Consider the following 22,184-nt stretch of genomic DNA (forward strand, 5'->3'; position numbering starts at 1 on the left):
CTAATGCCATGTCATGAGTGAGTATAGGAACGAGTGAAAATTTGACATTTATTAATTAATACAGTTGAACTATACTCCACAGTGATGAATCCTAAAACAAGCTATAAGCTGCAATGGCATAGCAATACCAGTGTTTCTCACAGGATTTTTGGTAAAACTTTGGTGGGTGGACCTTGGTTCTTCTAGGGAGGTCCAGGGGCATGCCCCCACGTGAGAAAATTTTGTGCATTTTAATGTTAAATTCATCAATCTGGTGCACTTTGAGAGTTCAAAATTAAAATCTCCAACCCATATTCAGTGTGCAAATTAAACGAAAAATTCAAACCTCTTTTAGTTACAGTGTCTATTTACATTACACCTACTACATAATAATAGTTATAATATTAATCCAATGACAGTAATAGCCATATTTTGTAAAACAAATGCACTAAAAAATAAAGGAAACTTTCATAATTAGTTTTGGACCAATTTCTATACTTGAAAGAGATAAGCACATGATCTTTTATTTTGACGCAAACTGCATCAAGCTTTTATTTTGGCGGAAAACATGGTTTACAAACGCCTCTCATTAAATTTCTAGTGAATTGCGGTAATCGTCTTTATATACTGTCTATGTAATCAATCGTCAACTATGCAATGTGGAAATAATCTGTAACTGGGTTATGGGTTCCTACACTCGATCATGACATAGCTTAAGTGTTTTGAAAGTAGTTCTGCTTACCGCAGGCTCTACACTTTCTCATCTCTCTCCTGATCCTCCTCACTATCATCATCATCACAGGAGCTGATGAAGGGCAGAAAAACATATATTTTGACACATTTTACAGTGTCTGCTTTAAGGGCCTGGTTAAATTTTTTCACGCTATTTCTCTGCACAATCCTTGCGTTTCTTCTCCATCTCGCAGACTACTTTGACAGATACAACTGAAACTGCTGCACGCGCGCTCACTAGTTTAAAGTTGTGATTGGGCCAGCCCAGTGTCAATCAAGAAAAGAACCAATGGGCCGCTGATCTACGTGTTTCATGGGCTGGTCTGTCAGAAAAAATAAAAATAACACTGACTTTTTTTGACCACTGCATTACACCGGCACAAACCCAGCGCCGCCAATTAAGCAAAACAAAACAAAACGAATGGGCCGCCGATGTACACATTTTATGGGCCGTTAAAAAAAAAAAAAAATAGAAAAATAATAAAAATTATGTATGAGTATGAGATGTATCGGCCCAAAAAGCACGTCGGCCCACCGGGCAAATGCCCGGTATGCCCGATGGCCAGTCCAGCCCTGCATTTAAGAGATACTGTATGACAAATGGCAACTAAACATACTTGTTGAAGGTATGGGTTTCTGTTTTAAGTATTTACAATTCAATTATCTTAAAATATATTTACAGTGTGGTCAGTACTGTGAAATATGCTATTAAATTAACATTTTACTTAAAGTAGTATTTCAATAAAATACTCATACACGACAATGAAGCCTCTTCAAAACGGAACTGACGTTTTGGGTTGGGTGACGTTGACAGCGCACCATGGTAACGCTCTTATGCGCTTGCTTCAGTGTCCCGACCGAAGCAGCAGTGCAGTCGGAGATTGCGCGCGGTCATATCTTACAAGAGGAGATTTGCAAACTACAGCATTTCTTTGTGCTGGACATATGCAGGATATTATCACAGCGTCACTGAATATTCGTCGTGTCGTTTGGGCGCTTCGTTATTTTAGATAAAAACATTTGCTTTACGGGTGAAAAGTTGAGATTGACAGCGCGAGCGAGATGATGCTTGAATCCATTGAAGTTACAGGTAAATCTGTCACATTACGCTAATGTTACAACACAATGTTTTCAATGAATTTCAAAATGACCTACTGCTTTAGGGAACTGAAATGCATTTAATTAAAATGTAATTCATTAGAATAAATTACTGAAAAGCTTGCGTGAACTTGAAAGGAACCTGATTTGATACGTTCACTAAAATTACTGAGACATCGGTTACTTGAAAATAATTCCAATAAAGACTGAAAGGATAAATTTGTTCTGAGAAAAGGGTGTTTATCACTTTATTGTATCTAATGCATTGACATTCATGTTTAGTGTGGTCAGATGTGCTTTTCAATTTCATGCTACATCAGCCAATGAAGCCCCACAGATCTAAACATACACAGACAGTTTTGCAGTTTTGCTTCTTGGCTGGCTCTCTGATGCTGAAGGTCCTTCTACTTCAGTGCACCTGTCAGCTGTTCTCTGATGAAGCGTGGGATCATTTTGCAGAGGCGTGTGCCATTGTGTGCCACAGAGTTCCTTGACGTAACTGATGTATCCTTAGTCTATCCTCCTGAGATGATAGAGTAACAAACAGTTTAAACATTAACATTTAATGATTTAGCAGATGCTTTTATCCAAAGCAACAAATGAAAGCCTGCAGGATTGAATGCAGCTGCTTTCAACAAGCTTAATTTCACTATGCTGTTCGGATCTGTTTCTCATCTTTTGTTGAAGTCAATGGTAATTGGGCAAAGGAGATTTTATTTCCAGGGAAATGGGGACACAACACTGAACTGACAATGGCACGACTAGTCTCAAATTCAAGAGTAGCTGTATTTCCTTTACTTGAAATTCCACCTGGTGTTCTCTGCTCTCCCCTCATAATATATTTCACAGCACAAGAGGCTGCGATACTGTGAAAGTAACAGCTAAACTTGTTAGGCACAACTAAGATTCACAATATAGTAGTTTTGTAGTACTAAAAAAGACCAGAGTTCTCTATTAGCCCACACCACAGGAAGTCAACCATCCTCCTCAGATCACCATAGATGGGACAGAGTTGAAAACAGTTGATCACTTTACTTGGGAAGCATCATTTCCATGGATGCCATGAGCAAAGAGATTGAGAATAGGCTGGCAAAGGCCAACAGCACATTCAGTAGACTGAACAAAAGAGTCTGAAAAAAAAAGTACCTGAAGAAGAGTACAAAGATAATTTTTTTACAAATACTGAAATCTTTGAATTGGTGGAAGTCTCCAGCATCAAGGCCATTCTGCTGAAGACGTAGCTGTGCTGGGTAGGTCAAATCTCTAGGATAGAGGACTATCGCCTACCCAAGATCGTCCTCTACAATGAACTTGCTACTGGTCGTCTCAACAAAGGAGCACCAATGAAGAGATTTTAAGACTCTGAAGAAATCCCTTGGTGCGTGTCAAATTGACAACCACCAATGGTCTCAGTTAACCTCTGATCAGGTAACCTGGAGACAAACCATTTATCAGGCTGACAACTGCTTTGAGCTGCTTTGAATCAGTCTTGAAGACAAAAGGAGCTTCAACACTGAACTGCAGTCTTTCTATTGTAGCCTCTTTGGCCGGATGTGCTTGTCTCGCATTGGCCTCGTCATACACAAACACAGACAACACTCTTCCTAATTCTTCGTTCGCAAAGTAAAGCTATATAGTACTCGAGACCAGGGGCCTCATTTCTAAAATGTTGCTTAGAAACCGTCCATTTAATCTTACGCTCATTTCTGAAATGTGTGTACGAGTGATTCAGAGAACGAACGAACGTACGCACAAAAAACGTGCATACACCTCTCTTTCAGATATGAAATGTATAAATCTCAAATGAATGGTTTCAGATCTCCACCTTGTAATCACCCCCTAATTTATGTCATTAACATATAAGGGCACCAGTCAATGTCCAAATGCTTTAGAATCGCGAGCGGCAAAAATTGCTTAGATTTCCAAATACTTGCAATTCTCCAACTCTCTGCCAAAAGGAAAAGTGTGTACGTCTGCATAGAGCCTGACGTGGCTCTAAGCACTTTTCCACATCAAAGACGGTTTGCGTGGATTTTAGCGTACAAATTGTTCAAATCTTTGTGTATGTACTTTTTATAAATGAGGCCCCAGATTCTCATGATCTTGGTCTTGTAATGGACCCTGAAGTATTTGGACTTGGTCTTGACTCGTATGCGACCCTCTTCTGTTCTCGGACTTGACTCGGAAACGTTTCTCTTCTGGTCTCAGACTTTACTCAGAGTCGGACAAGACCCTCTTTTGGTTACAGACTTAATTCGAAAGAGGCCCTCTTCTTGTCTTGGCCTTGACTATGACAATACAATTTGTGTCTCGATCTTGACAGACATGACCCTCTTGTGGTCTTGAACTTGACTCAGATGCAACCCTCTTTTGGTCTCGATCTTCATTTGGACACAGCCCTCTTCTAGTCTCTGTCCTGACTCAGATGTGACCCTCTTCTGGTCTCGCTCTTGACTCTGACTTACTCAAGTCTGTGCCTGGACTTGAATGGGTCTTGACTACACCACTAAAATATATTGTAGCACATCCTTGAGTATATATTGTATAGTTATTTAAATGGTTTCTAGAAAATAAAAAAGAAGCATGATGTTTGTTTCTTCAAGACATAGTCCTGTTATGCCTCATTTTCAAAGAGCCACTAGAGAACTGAGTAGACCAGGGGCCTCATGTACAAAGACTTGCGTTGAATTCATACTAAAACATTGCGTACGGACAAAGCTGTAAATGTGCGTACGCACAAAAAAACCCAGATGTATGAATCTCTGCGTACGAAGGATCCCACGCATATTCTCTTTGTACATCCCAGTTAACGTAAAATTGAGCGCACATGCACGAGCACAACGCCCCACCCAGTCTCCTCCCTTAATTAAATTAATTTAAATATGGTAATGAGTCCACTTTGGCAAAAGAAAGCAGTAAGAAAATGGCGGCAAGAAACGAAACTTTACAGAGAGTGAATTGGAGGTGCTACTATCGGAGGTAGAAACGAAAAAAAAAATGAATTTGGAACTTTGTCCTCCGGAATTAATAACAAAAGGAAAAAATATGAGTGGGAGAGTTTGGCTGATGCCGTCAATGCGGTGGGATCTGAAAGTCGCACTGTAGAGTAGACTGAGTACAGTTGAGACACTTTTTGCGTTTTGATTTTTCACACAAAAATAGACACTGAAAAGAAGTGAATTTCCACATGACACGCCACATGACATTTCATTACCTTGTAGACTAAGATATTATCAATCAATAATACCCACAAGTAGTTTATATTTTCCACAATTAGCTCATAAAAATAAGGTGCTTTTTGTCTCAACTTTGTCTCAACTGTACCCATATCATGTGGTACAGTTGAGACAGTGCATGGTACAGTTGAGACACCCCATTTTTAATGATGTGAAGGTAACTAACCATTCATTGTAAATAAATAAAAAATAAAGACAAATAAAGAAAATAACAATTGGGCAACATTTTTGTTTATTCATCCATTTATATTCATTCACTTTATTTAAATTAGCACTGGTTAAAATGTATAAAGCAGGAACAAGATATGTAACAATATTTATTAATAATACACAGTTTAAATATCACAAATATCACATTTTATTTTCATTTGCATCCTATGCTGGCTAATTACGGCGTTTAAACTGTTATCATAACACTGAACAACTAAACAATGTGTTTCCTAATAGAACTCTATCGGGGGTACAGTAGATATGTGTCTCAACTGTCCCCCGCTGGCCACCTCGCACATTTCTCTAGATTTTGCAATTACCTTGCATGACACAATACCATGAAATACAGAATAACGTTTGTGGTGATACCAGTTACGTTTAACAGTCACATAAGGATAATAAGCTATTCATTGTGGAGAGTGCATGGTGAAGTGAACATCATATCTTAGAAAAAAAAAAAACTTTCCCCGATATCTTCGGATCGGAGATGCGTCCGTTGTTCAAATTTCCCACGATCAAAGAGGACACAAATATGCACGTGCACAGCAAAAATCACAACTTGTGCTTGCTGCGAACGCAAGTTATTTAAGGTGTCTCAACTGTACACATGTCTCAACTGTACACAGTCTACCCTAAATGACCTTAAAAAGAAATGGTCTGATATAAAGGTGGACACTACACCAAAGCTGCCATGCCATAGACTAGGGTTGTATCAATTTGCATATGCTTTTATATGTTCTTACTTAATTTCAAAATTGATAGAATATTCCCATAAGGCTCGACAATATATGTCAATTATTTTATAAATTGCAAATTAATAGCAATGCTTCCCACAGGTGGTGGTGCGATAGACTTGTAGAACAATTGGTTGTGTAATGTTTGCAACTTCACTTCATTGCCTGTAAGAGTCGCCAACGGACAAAAACAATGAGAAATGTACGTACGCCAGACATGAAATTGGCGTGGAGGAACGCACATTCTCGCGTTAATTTCACTGTTAGTACATACGACCGTAAGCGTGAAAGCTGGCGTACGCAACGTTTTTGTGCGTACGCAAGATTGATACATGAGGCCCCAGGGCTGGACTGGCCATCGGGCATACCGGGCATTTGCCCGGTGGGCTGACGTGCTTTTTGGGCCGATACATCTCATACTCATACATAATTTGTATTTTTATATATATATATATATATATCTTTTTTTTAACGGCCCATAAAATCTGTACATCGGCGGCCCATTCGTTTTGTTTTGTTTTGCTTAATTGACGGCGCTGGGTTTGTGCCGGTGTAATGCAGAGGTCAAAAAAAGCCCATGAAACACGTAGATCAGGTTTCTTTTCTTGATTGACACTGGGCTGGCCCAATCACAACTTTAAACGAGTGAGCGAGCGTGCAGCAGTGTCAGTTGTATCTGTCAAAATAGTCTGCGAGATGGAGAAGAAACGCAAGGATTGTGCAGAGAAATAGCGTGAAAAAATAGAACCAGGCCCTTAAAGCAGACACTGTAAAATGTGTCAAAATATATGTTTTCTGCCCTTCATCAGCTCCAGTGATGATGATGATAGTGAGGAGGATCAGGAGAGAGATGAGAAAGTGTAGAGCCTGCGGTAAGCAGAACTACTTTCAAAACACTTAAGCTATGTCATGATCGAGTGTAGGAACCCATAACCCAGTTACAGATTATTTCCACATTGCATAGTTGACGATTACATAGACAGTATATAAAGACGATTACCGCAATTCACTAGAAATTTAATGAGAGGCGTTTGTAAACCATGTTTTCCGCCAAAATAAAAGCTTGATGCAGTTTGCGTCAAAATAAAAGATCATGTGCTTATATCTCTTTCAAGTATAGAAATTGGAACAAAACTAATTATGAAAGTTTCGTTTATTTTTTAGTGCATTTGTTTTACAAAATATGGCTATTACTGTCATTGGATTAATATTATAACTATTATTATGTAGTAGGTGTAATGTAAATAGACACTGTAACTAAAAGAGGTTTGAATTTTTCGTTTAATTTGCACACTGAATATGGGTTGGAGCTTTTAATTTTGAACTCTCAAAGTGCACCAGATTGATGAATTTAACATTAAAATGCACAACATTTTCTCACGGGGGGCATGCCCCCGGACCCCCCTAGAAGAACCAAGGTCCACCCACCACAGTTTTACCAAAAATCCTGTGAGAAACACTGGTATTGCTATGCCATTGCAGCTTATAGCTTGTTTTAGGATTCATCACTGTGGAGTATAGTTCAACTGTATTAATGAATAAATGTCAAATTTTCACTCATTCCTATACTCACTCATTACATGGCATTAGTGGTTTTAAGGAATAGGAGTTGGTATGCAAATTAAGGGCGTGCAAAGATGGGTGGTCTTTATGATCATATAGTGGGCCAGTCTGGGCCAAAATGCCCGGGCCGATTTTTTTGTCCCAGTCCAGCCCTGGAGTAGACTATCGTAGTATTCCATCTTGTGATATTTCCTTCCAGAATTGCTCCATTGGCCAGGGCTGGAAACATCTAAGAGTTGTGTCCTGAGCCCCTTGGAGAAGCCTGTGAGCCCCAGTCAGCTGCGTCTGGAGCACATATCCTCTGGCGTTCTAAAGGACCTGTTTAACACGACCACCAGCAGCTACAACACACTGCTGCAGAAAGAGTCAGATGCTCAGGAGAGCCCTAAAAGCTCATCTTACAAGTTCCCGAAAAGAGTCTCCACGGCAACACATCGCGACAGATCCCTGCCAACCCTTGCACCTCTCACAATGAGTGGGCTGGCTTTTGGTTGCAGAGACACCAGGCACGCTCAGTCTGTGTTCTCCTGTTTCTCCACCAACAGTTCCAAGCAAACGAACAGCATCACTGTGCTGGGCAGTGCCATCCGTCTGTCTCCTTGCCCCATCCCCAGGCCCAAAAACAGCTGCCCAGCCGGCACAAAACTCCCGCAGCTTTCCAGAGTGCTCTCTACTGCACGTGATGGAGAGAACTCAATCAAGAAGCTGTGCATCCTCACTGCCATAAAGCCATCCAACGTGGAGAAAGAGAAGGCCAGGTTTTTCAAATCAGACTTTAAATACAACCCTCAGTTTGAGTACAGCAATCCTCTGCCTCCACAAGTACTAGCAAAGCACAGCAACGCTTCAGACCGCTTCCTCACACAGGTAAGAGCCCATACTCTCATAAATAGTGAGATTTTTACTGTCTATTTAAAAATCACACAAATCACACAAAAAGACACCGGAAAGATCACTTTGGCAATTTGTTTCGAACTCCCGAAACAAAGTCTAAACATGCTTTATTTTGGCCTGATTTGTTTGAAATAATGTCACACTAGTTTTTTCAATTTTACTTGAAGTATAGCAGGGCCTTTAGCATACTTTTCTCAGAGTCTTGTGAGGTGGTATGCACTAATGCTACTCTATTTAAGATGGCTAGTATGCAAATTGAGATGCAACCTATAAGTAATGCTATTATGTCAAATGGCTTTATTGTCATTTATTGCTCGCTTTGCTTTAAAGGGGTCATCGGATGCCCATTTTCCACAAGTTGGTATGATTCTTTAGGGTCTTCATGTAAAGTTTGTAACATACTTTGGTTAAAATTCCTCAATGGTTGTGTAAAACAACCCTTTTTACCTCCTCAAAAACAGCTCTGTTCACTGCGACCCATTTCGGTGCAATTCTCTTTAAATGATAATGAGCAACACTGCTTACCCCACCCCTCTCTTCCATGGGGCGAGTCGACACAAGACACGTAAAGTGATGCTTTGGCGGACAGTATACAAATTGCTGAGGGCGGAAATATGCTAATACAGGACAGTCCGTCAGTGGTCGTGGGCGGAGCATGAGCAATATGACATATTGCTCAGAAAATCCAAACGGCTTGATTATTGAGAGTGCTTAGACTTTTTGAGGATAAAAAAAAAAGGAGTGAATGGATTTTTTTTATTGTATGGTGGTTGCGTCCACACACTGCAGAGACACATTTATATGACACATTTATTTATAGACACAACACCATATTAAAGGGAATTTTGCATCTGATGACCCCTTTAAGAAGTATTTGGGAGAGAATTAGCAGATGGACATAAGGACTCTGCCATGTTTGTCTGAGATCTATGAGCTGACCTCGTCTTAACTTGGTTAAAGTGCTGTAGAGTGCCAGAAGTCACAGCAAATCTGACGTCAAGGTCTTTATTTCACTCTCTCCCACGATCTGCCGCATTTAGCACTTGCATTCATTCCCCCTCTTCCTTTTATGCTGATATCTTCTGTAAGGTTTTGTGCTAGTTACTCTTATTCACATCCCGCAAGGTCACAGTCCTATAAATGAGATTAAATGGAATTACTCTTGAAAATAAACTTTCTGACTCTTTAGTTCTGTACTATAAACCTGGATCCAGCAACTCAAAAGCAACGTGTTGCCAACAACACAATCAGACTAATAAACCTCTTTGAAGGATAAAGGATTAATTAATTCAATTTAATTCAGTTTCCCGCTAGCTATTAACACAGCCAACACTACACTGGGAGGGGAGTTTGGAAAGGGGTTAAAGAGCACTTTGTATAGGGCGTAGCTTAAGAGATCCCACAATAGTGTTCCTGGCTCAACCGGCTGCAAAAGCTGATAACAACAACATATCAAGTTATATGTTACCAACAGGTTAGATAATATGTAAAACAAAGTATAGAAGTGGCTGTATTATGTGCTGGAGCAGAGTCATTTCAGACCATTATATTGATTGTCTCAGATTGCTGATCTCACTGTGGATCACCCTCAGGCTGATCCTGACGGATCACAAATCAGTTCTCATAAATCCACACTCAGCACCAAAAGTCCCCAACTGTGGCCTAGTTATTTACTGAGGTCTGTACATTCATGACATAACAATTGAGAATAATTTTGAGTCATGCTTCTGCAAGCATGCCTTATTTCACTTGTGCAGCCAGTGTTTCATCCCAAAGCACAAACAGTCCCAAATATCAGTCCAACTATAATTCTGAAAGCTAAAAAGAGAATTCTAAAAAGAAACCTGAGATTACTTAGGCTCATTTAGGCTACACAAGTTGATCTTACAATTTCCTTTATTACTATGCTTATTGAAAAATGGATACTAAAATATATATTTTTAAAAATATCAGTAGCTTCATAACCTTGAACACAAGACTGTCTTACTCATTTGTTCTCAACCTTTTTGACTCAAAGGGCCCCCATTATCCAACACAATATTTAAATACAGATATTTCTGAAATCTATTCTATTCCATTCTAAATCTATCTTTTTTTTTATGATACATCAAATTAATTAACATGGTTAATTTAATTTATTAAATTAATATTAAATTAACCACAATTCTTTCTGTGATTCTAGAAGTTATGTTCTGTATCCCAGAACTGTATGTTTTTCATTGAAAACAATAGTTATTGAGGGTAAATAAAAATGAATATTATTTCAGTTCACATCTTGATTTTATGCATTTATATTTTAACAGTATTTTAATTTAGATTAAAGTTATATTTAAAATTCATTAATTTAAATACTTTTATGGCATCTTGCGGCCCCTTGTAATTTTGCCAAGGCCCCCTAGTGGGTCCCGGCCCCCTGCTATCTAAGGCAACATTTTATCTGAAGTTTTGTAAAATGAATCATTTACATTACTTCACAAAATGATAAGTGGGTACCTGTTTTTTACAGAATGACCTCTAGCATATACAGTGAACCATTTAAATCATCAATGAAGCCTTGCTTTGCTGTATTTATCTTTGTTCTAAAAACTTCTATAAGTTCTCTCCTATTGCCCATGACTGAGTGCTTGCTGATGTCTCAGGCTGTGAGGATCATGGAGTTGGCCCTACAGAAGTACGGCTCCTATGAGAAGTTTGAGAAGGCTACAGGAGGAAACCTCCTCACCAAGAGCCGCATCTTTTACCACGTCAAGAAATACATGGAGAAGGAAGGATGCATAGGAGAGGTGAGAGAGTGAGGTAATTAGAAAGAAATGTTAAGATGGATATTCAGTTTGTTAACTGCACTTTTAATTTAACCCCAAAAAGTGTAATACAAAATCAATTTCTTACAAAAGTAAAATACAAAACAATATACACTAATGTGAAAAAGCCTGGGGTCAGTTGTTTGTGAAATAAGTTATTATGTCCACCATTTGATCAAAATACAGTAAAAACAGTAACATTTTATTACAATTTAAAATAACTTCATGATCTATAGATCCTATCTCATTCTAATATGCCGATTTGCTGCTCAAAACAGTTGAAAACAGTTACTATTATATTTTTGTGGAATTTTTTCAAGATTCTTTGATGAATAAAAAATGACAAAAATGTATTTGAAAGAAATCTTTTTTAGTGTCTTTACTGTCACTTTTGATCAATTTAATGCATCCTTGCTGAATAAAAGTATTAATTTCCTTCAAAAGAAATCTTACTGACCCTTCTCTGAACGGTAGTGTAGTTTATAGATTTTTTTTTTTCTCATCTTGAGAGCTTTATGAAGTTTAAATCTAGAAATGTCTCTCTCTGTAGATTGTGGTTCATCTTACTGATGACCTCCTGTCCAGAGCGTCCATGACTGTGGTGAACAGCAGACCTACACTCACCATTAACATCTCTACTGCTAGAGAGCAGTGGCTGGAGGGGATGCTGAGGCATGAAATCGGTGTGTGTTTGTGTGTAAGAGCATCTGATAGCCAGTTGAGGCTCATATTAAATAACTGAATAGAATAAGACCCATCCAAGACTTTCATGATCCACCAGCTCGACTCACTTGTGTTCTGTACGTTGGATCATGTCACGGTCACCCCATGAAAATCAGCGATCCGTGTCGGCAACAGCTTGTGTTCCTGCTGTCAGGGACTATTACACTCAGAGCGTGTCAGAGCTCAGTGTCAGGAACACAGTAATTACACTCCCACGCTGTGTGTTCTCTCTCTCCTTCACTTTCTCTGCACACAATTCAGGGTTTGTCTGCTGGAGACATGGCCTTTCCCTAGGGGTTAGCGCTGTTTATAATGTTTTTGTAAAGAAATTTTCAGTTAGTCACAAGAGAGTCTCTCGTGAAAAAGTGTGATTCATTTTATTAAAAATGCACTCTTGTAGTTTACCTTAAATCTTAAAAGTATACTTTTAAAAAACTGTACTTTTAGATAATATGATATAGTTAAAATAAAAGACCACTTAAAGGGATAGTTCACCCATTTCATTGACTCACCCTCAAGTTGCTCCAAACCTGTATAAGTTTCTCTCTTCTGCTCAACACAAAAGAAGATAATTTAAAGAATATGGGTAACCAAACAGTTGATGGACCCCATTGACTTTTGTAGTGGGAATAAAAAATACTAGTCAATGGGGTCCATCAACTACAAACATTCTTCAAAATATCTTCTTTTGTGTTCAACAGAAGAAAGACATTCATACAGGTTTGGAACAACATGAGGGTGAGTAAATTATGACAGAATTTGTGTGAACTAACCCTTTAAGTGTACTTAAGGAGAGTTCACTTTCTTGACTGTTTCTTAACACACTTAAAGGGATAGTTCACTTTGAAATTAATTTTTGGTATGTTTTAGCTTACCTCAAGGGCATCCAAGATGTAGGTGTCTTTTTTTCCGCAGTAGTTTCAATTTTGATATTTTTAGGTCAAACCGTTCTTGTCTGTCAGTCATATAATGCAGGTCTATGGTCACTTGTCTCAAATAGCATGCACAGAGTCCAAATTAAAACAATTCCCCGTCGTCCAAATTAAACAATTCCCCATCGTAAGTACACTAGATGTCGCCTTAAAGACATTCGTTCCAATGAACTGCCGTAGACAAGGCGACATCTAGTGTGTATATATCTATGCACCAGTCTGCGTACACGTCAGATCAGATCACTTGGACATGGCTGCGTATAAGTGGTAAAAACGATATAAATACTGTTCGTTTTCTCACACAAACTGCTCGTTTCGTGTCTTAGGCCATCAATGTGTACTTACGATGGGGAATTGTTTAATTTGGACAACGGGGAATTGTTTTAATTTGGACTCTGTGCATGCTCTTTGAGACAAGTGACCATAGACCTGCATTATATGACTGACAGACAAGAACGGTTTGACCTAAAAATATCAAAATTGAAACTACTGCGGAAAAAAAGACACCTACATCTTGGATGCCCTTGAGGTAAGCTAAAACATACCAAAAATTAATTTCAAAGTGAACTATCCCTTTAAGTACACTTTAAACAAAAAGTAATAATGTCAAATTAAAAGTTTTACTTTTAAAGATTATTAAAACAGAATTATTTTGAATATACTTTAAAGTAAACTTATTTTAATGTGTTGACCCGCATACTGAAGCTCATGTAAAGTACTTGATTATAATTCTAACTGTAGTGTGTGATTCATAAATATTTAAAGTTAATATATTTTAAATGTACTAAACTGCAACTTCATCATTAAAATGTATTGTTTTCAGACTCTTAATTACATGTTTATAGCAATTCAATTAAAATGTATTACAGTTTAAATTTGTATTACATCCAATAAGCTGACCTTAAGAGTTTTTTGACCCACTTAAGTAGAACTTAAATAATCTTTATTTGTAACTTCATATATTGTCTTTGAAATTTGGTTAAAGTGTACTGCCGAATGTAATAATATTCATCAAATGTAATAATAATCAAAATGTATGAATGAATAACACACTACAATTATAGACAAGTGCGTTACATGTGATTAGTATGTAAGTCAACACATCCAAATAAGTGTACTTCTTTAAGGCACGACAAAAGATTTTTAAAACATTATTTAAAATGTGCTTTGTAGTTATACTTTTAATTTGACATTATTACAAAGTTCAAATATTTAAGTGTAATCATGTGTGTTAAGAAACAGTCATGAAAATGAGTACCCTTAAGTGGACTTTTACTTCGTTAATATATTATCTGCAAGTATACTTTGTTAAAAATATACTTTTAAGATCTGAAGTACACTACAAGTGTACATTTAATACAATTAAGCACATTTATTTCTTACAAAGGTATACAACAGTGATCTTAATCTAGGGTCTTGGTTACTATTAATAGTTATTATAAAACTTAATTTTGATCTTTCATTTTGATAAATTTCCAGATTGTTCTGATTTGATTGGTAAAGTAAACCTCTCTACATCTTTGGCTCAGGTACGCACTACTTCCGCGGGATCAACAACAGTCACCAGCCGTGGAGCAGCAGCGGGGGCAGAAAGAAACATGGTCTGCGTCCCATCAACCCCACGGAGGAGGGTCTGGCAAGTATCCACAGCGTGCTCTTCCGCAAGGACCCCACCCTGTGGCGCGCCGCCCTGCTCTACTACACCGTCTACCAGGCAAGCCGCATGTCCTTCTCACAGCTGTTTCACAACCTGGGCCGATTCGTCCACGACCCCAACACACGATGGGACTACTGCGTCAGAGCCAAACGAGGACAGACGGACACGGCACTTCCAGGTGCCACATCCTGATTCTCAGAAATATGACGTCTCACAGAAGTATCGTTGTTTTTATTCATGTTAATAATAAAATATGTTTGCTGTTAAGGTTGTTTCAGTAAGGACCAGGTTTATCTAGATGGGATCCTGAAGATCCTCAGACACAGAGACAAGATTGACTTCCAGCTGCTACTGGCTCTTGGAAAGGTTAGTTTGAAGTCAACATTCAAAACAAACCTTTAATGATTCAGATGAACAGTGTTAAGCACACACTTTATTCAGAACGCACAAAATCGACAGACTTGTGTGTGTGGTTGTACAGGTGTCCTATGAGGATGTGGAGCGTCTGAAGGGTTTGGCTCTGATGGAGCATGTGCGGATCCCTCACTTCCTGCAGGATCAAGCGCGCTACATGGAGCAGCTTCATAAAATCATGGAGGTCAACCAGTTAACCAATGAGGAGCTGTGCGCGCTTATTCCTGAACATGTGATCTCCGGCATGGACGGTTGTGTTGTTAGATAGGAAAAAGCTGGTGTGTCAACGTGTGAATCTAACGAAACCTATCTAGGTAATATTTCACTTCTTTTTTTTTTTTAACTAAAGAAATAAGACAAAATTAAATAATTAGTATTTTTTTATTGTTTTCATGACAATTAAGGCCCTTTCCGACCTCCAATTCTTGTAATTCCCTTATCCCAATTAGCGTAATGTACAAAAATCTCATTCTGATTACTGTAATGTGAAGATTAATTATTACAAAATGTAAAAAAAGAAAAATTATATATATTATACAATTATTTATATATATATATATATATATAAACATATATATATATACACCTAAAGGATTATTAGGAACACCTGTTCAATTTCTCATTAATGCAATTATCTAATCAACCAATCACATGGCAGTTGCTTCAATGCATTTAGGGGTGTGGTCCTGGTCAAGACAATCTCCTGAACTCCAAACTGAATGTCAGAATGGGAAAGAAAGGGGATTTAAGCAATTTTGAGCGTGGCATGGTTGTTGGTGCCAGACGGGCCGGTCTGAGTATTTCACAATCTGCTCAGTTACTGGGATTTTCACGCACAACCATTTCTAGGGGGTTTACAAAGAATGGTGTGAAAAGGGAAAAACATCCAGTATGCGGCAGTCCTGTGGGCGAAAATGCCGTGTTGATGCTAGAGGTCAGAGGAGAATGGGCCGACTGATTCAAGCTGATAGAAGAGCAACTTTGACTGAAATAACCACACGTTACAACCGAGGTATGCAGCAAAGCATTTGTGAAGCCACAACACGCACAACCTTGAGGCGGATGGGCTACAACAGCAGAAGACCCCACCGGGTACCACTCATCTCCTCTACAAATAGGAAAAAGCGGCTACAATTTGCACAAGCTCACCAAAATTGGACAGTTGAAGACTGGAAAAATGTTGCCTGGTCTGATGAGTCTCGATTTCTGTTGAGACATTCAGATGGTAGAGTCAGAATTTGGCGTAAACAGAATGAGAACATGGATCCATCATGCCTTGTTACCACTGTGCAGGGTGGTGGTGGTGGTGGTGTAATGGTGTGGGGGATGTTTTCTTGGCACACTTTAGGCCCCTTAGTGCCAATTGGGCATCGTTTAAATGCCACGGCCTACCTGAGCATTGTTTCTGACCATGTCCATCCCTTTATGACCACCATGTACCCATCCTCTGATGGCTACTTCCAGCAGGATAATGCACCATGTCACAAAGCTCGAATCATTTCAAATTGGTTTCTTGAACATGACAATGAGTTCACTGTACTAAAATGGCCCCACAGTCACCAGATCTCAACCCAATAGAGCATCTTTGGGATGTGGTGGAACGGGAGCTTCGTGCCCTGGATGTGCATCCCACAAATCTCCATCAACTGCAAGATGCTATCCTATCAATATGGGCCAACATTTCTGAAGAATGCTTTCAGCACCTTGTTGAATCAATGCCACGTAGAATTAAGGCAGTTCTGAAGGCGAAAGGGGGTCAAACACAGTATTAGTATGGTGTTCCTAATAATCCTTTAGGTGAGTGTATATATACGGCAAAATTACATTGTGGCAAAGTTACAATGAAAAAAGATCTGAACTCTCTCTAAAAGCAAAATGTATTTTTTTCTATTTTATTTAATTGATTTATTTAGCTAATTTTGAGTTTAGGGTGAAATGTGACCCTGACATGTTTTCGTGAGTTTCACTCTGAGGAGGATTGGAAAATCCGTGATCAGTCTATATAAGGGCCTATAGAGCTGTATTTGTTTTTCCCTGGTCAATTTTAGCCAGTGCAGAGCATTAAGACCCTTCTGAAGGTTCTCAGTCAGGACGTGTGTGTTCTCCTTTGAGGGGATATTGAAAAGAGAGGCCAAATTACATCACATAAAAATTGCCAAATATATGTTTATATGTACTACAAGTTCCTTGAACTGTTTATTTCCTGATTTCCTGAGTTATAACCTGCTTGTGTGATATAAATGTTTATATCTTTCTGATGCCATGTGTTATTTACTTATAATCTTATAATCAAATGTTGACAATAATAAAAAAGTTGATGATTATAAATCTGGGTGCCAAGATGTTAACCTTTGTTTAAAAGTGTCCTTTGTGGAAGTAGACAATCCTACTGTATGTGTCCTAAATGTCACATACTAAATATACAGTATATGAATAACTTCTCACTAGCTCAGCTGCTCTACCTTGACTGTTTTGTTGACCTTTGACCTTACTCTGTTCCTGCCATTTTCCAATAGATCAAAAAGCACTACAGCAGTTGCCTATAAAACGCTTTATACCCAATGACAACTTCCTCTCAATATGATCTTACTATATTTAAATGAATAAAATAAATGTACTCATTCTGAATGCCCTGCTCAGATGTTCATTTATAAGCATGTTAAAGATTGCGTATTTGTTTGGGTCATGGGTCTTCCTGATTGTCTATGATCATTCTTTACTTATAAATCATCTGTATAATGTGCATCACACTGCATGTGACCATAGGACACTCGATCATTAATTACAGGATGTAATATTGCCAAAGAATGGTCATTGTTTACAAGTGAGCAATGATCAATCTCCATTCCCACAATGCCCTCTCAAACACACTGTAAGTGATCTTTTGGCAAACTCTTTCCACAGGTGTCTTGTTCTCGCATGTCTTTGTAAGCAGATCCTGCGGATTGACACCTACAAGGACAGACAAAGGGTTTGTTTTCAGCTGCGCTTCACGACCGACACACACACACACACACACACACACACACACACACACACACACACACACACACACACACACGTGTCATGGCTCATTAATCTCACACTTCCTGCAATCTGTGGGATTAAACTGGGATTGTGTGTAATCATGTGGACATTCATGATGCTTATGATATATGAACATATAAACATTATAAAATGTTTTGATGAAATGCAATATATTTTTACTGGGATTTAAAAGAACTTGATGATGGTGTGTGTGGAAATCTGAGGCTTATATTTATCTGCCACTGCTGTTCTGCGTGCAGATAGATGGGTTATCTTCATAATCACATAATAATGAGACTATAAAATCATCCTGTCCTTGTTATATCAGCACAGATTAATATTGTATAAACATGCAAATCACAGGCACTCAAAACACTCTCACAGGCACACAATTGAATGGAGGATGAGTACCAATTAAAAATAATCGATTATCTATTTATTCATTTGAAATAAAAAATTTAAATAAATTATGCATTTTACAAATTTACAGTTAAAGTTATTTAATTCATGTTTAAAATATTAAGATTTAAATACTACATTAATAAATCACATTTTATTTTGACAGCTGTTTTTTTTTTTATTATAATTTTTTTTATCCATTTGCCATTTAGTTATGAAATGCCATTTTAGGCAGTAAAGGTAAGCGGCCACTAGAGGACACACACGGGACAGACTCACTGCCCTGCAAGAAACAAAACCCTGGCCATATAAAGCAGGATAGCTGCTGATCTATATGTTATGATCGCGCAATAAATATTCAGACATGTCCTAAACAGATTTTAAATTGAAATTAAATTAAATTATTTTAAATATTTTTCAAATAGTTTCCTTGTGTACAATTCAAATTACTTAAACTTTTGTAAATATTCCTTTAACAACTGATTTTTATCATTGTTTTGTCTTTATAATCCTATAAAACAGGATTGCTGCTGATCAATGTTATTTTCGTGTGTAGATAGATAGATAGATAGATAGATAGATAGATAGATAGATAGATAGATAGATAGATAGATAGATAGATAGATCTCATGAAATAAATTGTATTTATTTATTTTAATCAATACTTTTTTTGTTTGCAACCTCCATTTGCTAAGATAACAGCTCTGAGTGTTCTCCTATAATGCCTGATGAGTTTGGAGAACACCTGGCAAGAGATCAGAGACAATTCCTCCATTCAGACTTTCTCCAGATCCTTCAAATTCCAGAGTCCATATTGATACTCTCCTCTTTAGTTTTCAATAGGGTTCAGCTCAGGGAACTAGAACAGCCATGGCAGAACCTTCATTTTTTGCTCAGTGTTGATTTTGATGTTTGTTTTGGATCACTGTCCTCATCCAACCATGGCCTATTTTAAGATTTCTAGCAGAGGCTGTCAAGTTTAGATTTTTTTTTTTATCTGTTGGTATTTGGCCATAGAAACCAGTCCTGTTTGAAGGTCCAGTAATGTCTGACAACTGAATCTGCTAGAGTTTGTTTTGGATGAGAGCAGAGGATTTTCTTGAAACCCTCCCAAACAACTTGTGGTGATGTGGGTGCTGTTTGATATTTTTTTAGGCTTTCTGACCCCCAAGACTCAACTATTTTCTTCAATTCTCCAGCTGTGATCCTTGGAGAGTCTTTGGCTGCTGAAACTATCCTCCTCGCCGTGCATTAAAGGGATAGTTCACTTTGAAATTAATTTTTGGAATGTTTTAGCTTACCTCAAGGGCATCCTTGAGGCATCCTTTATATTTTTAGGTCAAACCGTTCTTGTCTGTCAGTCATATAATGCAGGTCTATGGTCACGGTCTCAAAACACAAGCACAGAGTCCAAATTAAAACAATTCCCCGTCGTCCAAATTAAACAATTCCCCATCGTAAGTACACATTGATGGCCTAAGACACGAAACGAGCGGTTTGTGTGAGAAAACGAACAGTATTTATATCGTTTTTACCACTTATACACAGCCATGTCCGAGTGATCTGATCTGACGTGTACGCAGACTGGTGCATAGATGTATACACACTAGATGTCGCCTTGTCTACGGCAGTTCATTGGAACGAATGTCTTAAAGGCGACATCTAGTGTATATATCTATGCACCAGTCTGCGCACACGTCAGATCAGATCACTTCGACATGGCTGCGTATAAAAGGTAAAAACGATATAAATACTGTTCGTTTTCTCACACAAACCGCTCGTTTCGTGTCTTAGGCCATCAATGTGTACTTACGATGGGGAATTGTTTAATTTGGACGACGGGGAATTGTTTTAATTTGGACTCTGTGCTTGTGTTTTGAGATAATGACCATAGACCTGCATTATATGACTGTCAGACAAGAACGGTTTGACCTAAAAATATAAAAATTGAAACTACTGCGGGAAAAAAGACACCTACATCTTGGATGCCCTTGAGGTAAGCTAAAACATACCAAAAATTTATTTCAAAGTGAACTATCCCTTTAAGACAATATAGACACACATCCTCTAACATGCAGATTCGTAACATTTTCCATTGATTGGAACTTCCAAAGTATTGCCCTGATGGTGGAAATGGGAATTTTAAATGCTTTAGCTATTTTCTTACAGCCACTTTTTGTGAAGCTAAACAAACCTTTGCTGTCCATCAGAACTATTATTTTCTGGTTTTACCTTTTTGTGATGGATGATTAAGGTAATTTGGCCTTTGTGTTTCCTCATATTTATACTCCTGTGAAACAAGAAGTCAAGGCTGGGCATTTTCATGTTCCTAGTGTGCTAAAAATATGGAGGGAAATATACTTGCCATTACCTATGTAAATTCTAATATTAACAACACAGGCTTGCATTTGACATGCTTTACAACACAAAATAAACTCTGCTGCTTCTCACTGAGTGTGTAAAGTTCACTGATCATGTGTCAGAACCTGACGTTCAGCAAACAGGTGAATGTTTGCTAGATAAATAGCGGAAGTCTAAAAGCAGATGAACAGAAGTATGACAGAGGACTTTAATCTTTAGGCAATTTTTCAACTTATGTATGCTTCTACTTTTGTTTTTTGCTTAACCCTATGAAGTGAGTCATGATGTGACCAATGTGAGTGAATTCACCACCGTAAAGAGGAAACAGACATGACGATAACCAGTTGGCTACTTATTCTATTAAAAGGAGAAGCATTCAGTTTACACAACTCCATTAGCCTCCAACAAGATGCTAATTCATTGACCAGAAGCTTGACGCGGGAGAACCAATGTTAATGAACCAAGGTTCATTCTCATGTGTTACGCAGCACGTTTGAGCTTCTGCAAGAACCAATGAGGTTCATTCTCATGTGTTACGCTGCACGTTTGAGCTTCTGCAAGAACCAATGAGGTTCATTCTCATGTGTTACGCAGCACGTTTGAGCTTCTGCAAGAACCAATGAGGTTCATTCTCATGTGTTACGCAGCACTTTTGAGCTTCTGCAAGAACCAATGAGGTTCATTCTCATGTGTTACGCAGCACGTTTGAGCTTCTGCAAGAACCAATGAGGTTCATTCTCATGGTTTACACAGCACGTTTGAGCTTCTGCAAGAACCAATGAGGTTCATTCTCATGTGTTACGCAGCACGTTTGAGCTTCTGCAAGAACCAATGCGGTTCATTCTCATGTGTTACGCAGCACGTTTGAGCTTCTGCAAGAACCAATGAGGTTCATTCTCATGTGTTACGCAGCACTTTTGAGCTTCTGCAAGAACCAATGCGGTTCATTCTCATGTGTTACGCAGCACGTTTGAGCTTCTGCAAGAACCAATGAGGTTCATTCTCATGTGTTACGCAGCACGTTTGAGCTTCTGCAAGAACCAATGCGGTTCATTCTCATGTGTTACGCAGCACGTTTGAGCTTCTGCAAGAACCAATGAGGTTCATTCTCATGTTACGCAACACATTTGAGCTTCTGCAAGAACCAATGAGGTTCATTCTCATGTGTTACGCAGCACGTTTGAGCTTCTGCAAGAACCAATGAGGTTCATTCTCATGTGTTACGCAGCACTTTTGAGCTTCTGCAAGAACCAATGAGGTTCATTCTCATGTGTTACGCAGCACGTTTGAGCTTCTGCAAGAACCAATGAGGTTCATTCTCATGTGTTACGCAGCACTTTTGAGCTTCTGCAAGAACCAATGAGGTTCATTCTCATGTGTTACGCAGCACGTTTGAGCTTCTGCAAGAACCAATGAGGTTCATT

The 22,184-nt window shown here is 38.4% G+C and overlaps 1 protein-coding gene and 1 long non-coding RNA gene across 3 annotated transcripts; one reads left to right on the top strand and one right to left on the bottom strand.

Moving 5' to 3' along the window:
* The first annotated feature begins 1,535 nt into the window (after positions 1-1,535).
* On the top strand, positions 1,536-18,049 carry matcap2 (microtubule associated tyrosine carboxypeptidase 2). 2 transcript variants are annotated; one of them, XM_082185347.1, is made up of 8 exons: positions 1,536-1,801; positions 7,752-8,419; positions 11,086-11,229; positions 11,798-11,930; positions 14,432-14,737; positions 14,828-14,925; positions 15,041-15,287; positions 17,878-18,049. In XM_082185347.1, exons 1-7 carry the CDS (start codon positions 1,774-1,776, stop codon positions 15,239-15,241), a joined length of 1,578 nt encoding a protein of 525 aa, XP_082041473.1. In that variant the 5' UTR covers positions 1,536-1,773; the 3' UTR covers positions 15,242-15,287; positions 17,878-18,049. The 2 variants fall into 2 exon arrangements, with proteins under 2 accessions (XP_082041473.1, XP_082041472.1); XM_082185346.1 differs by lacking the exon at positions 17,878-18,049 and having other exon boundaries at positions 15,041-17,601.
* LOC309510546 lies at positions 6,846-7,740 on the bottom strand. Its single transcript, XR_014210391.1, has 2 exons — positions 7,358-7,740; positions 6,846-7,096 (listed from the first exon to the last, which is right to left on the bottom strand). It is a non-coding gene; the product is annotated as an uncharacterized lncRNA (long non-coding RNA).
* Positions 18,050-22,184: the final 4,135 nt, after the last annotated feature.

The sequence above is a fragment of the Leuciscus leuciscus genome (genome assembly GCF_965113295.1).
Source record: "Leuciscus leuciscus genome assembly, chromosome: 12".
Taxonomy (NCBI): Eukaryota; Metazoa; Chordata; class Actinopteri; order Cypriniformes; family Leuciscidae; genus Leuciscus; species Leuciscus leuciscus.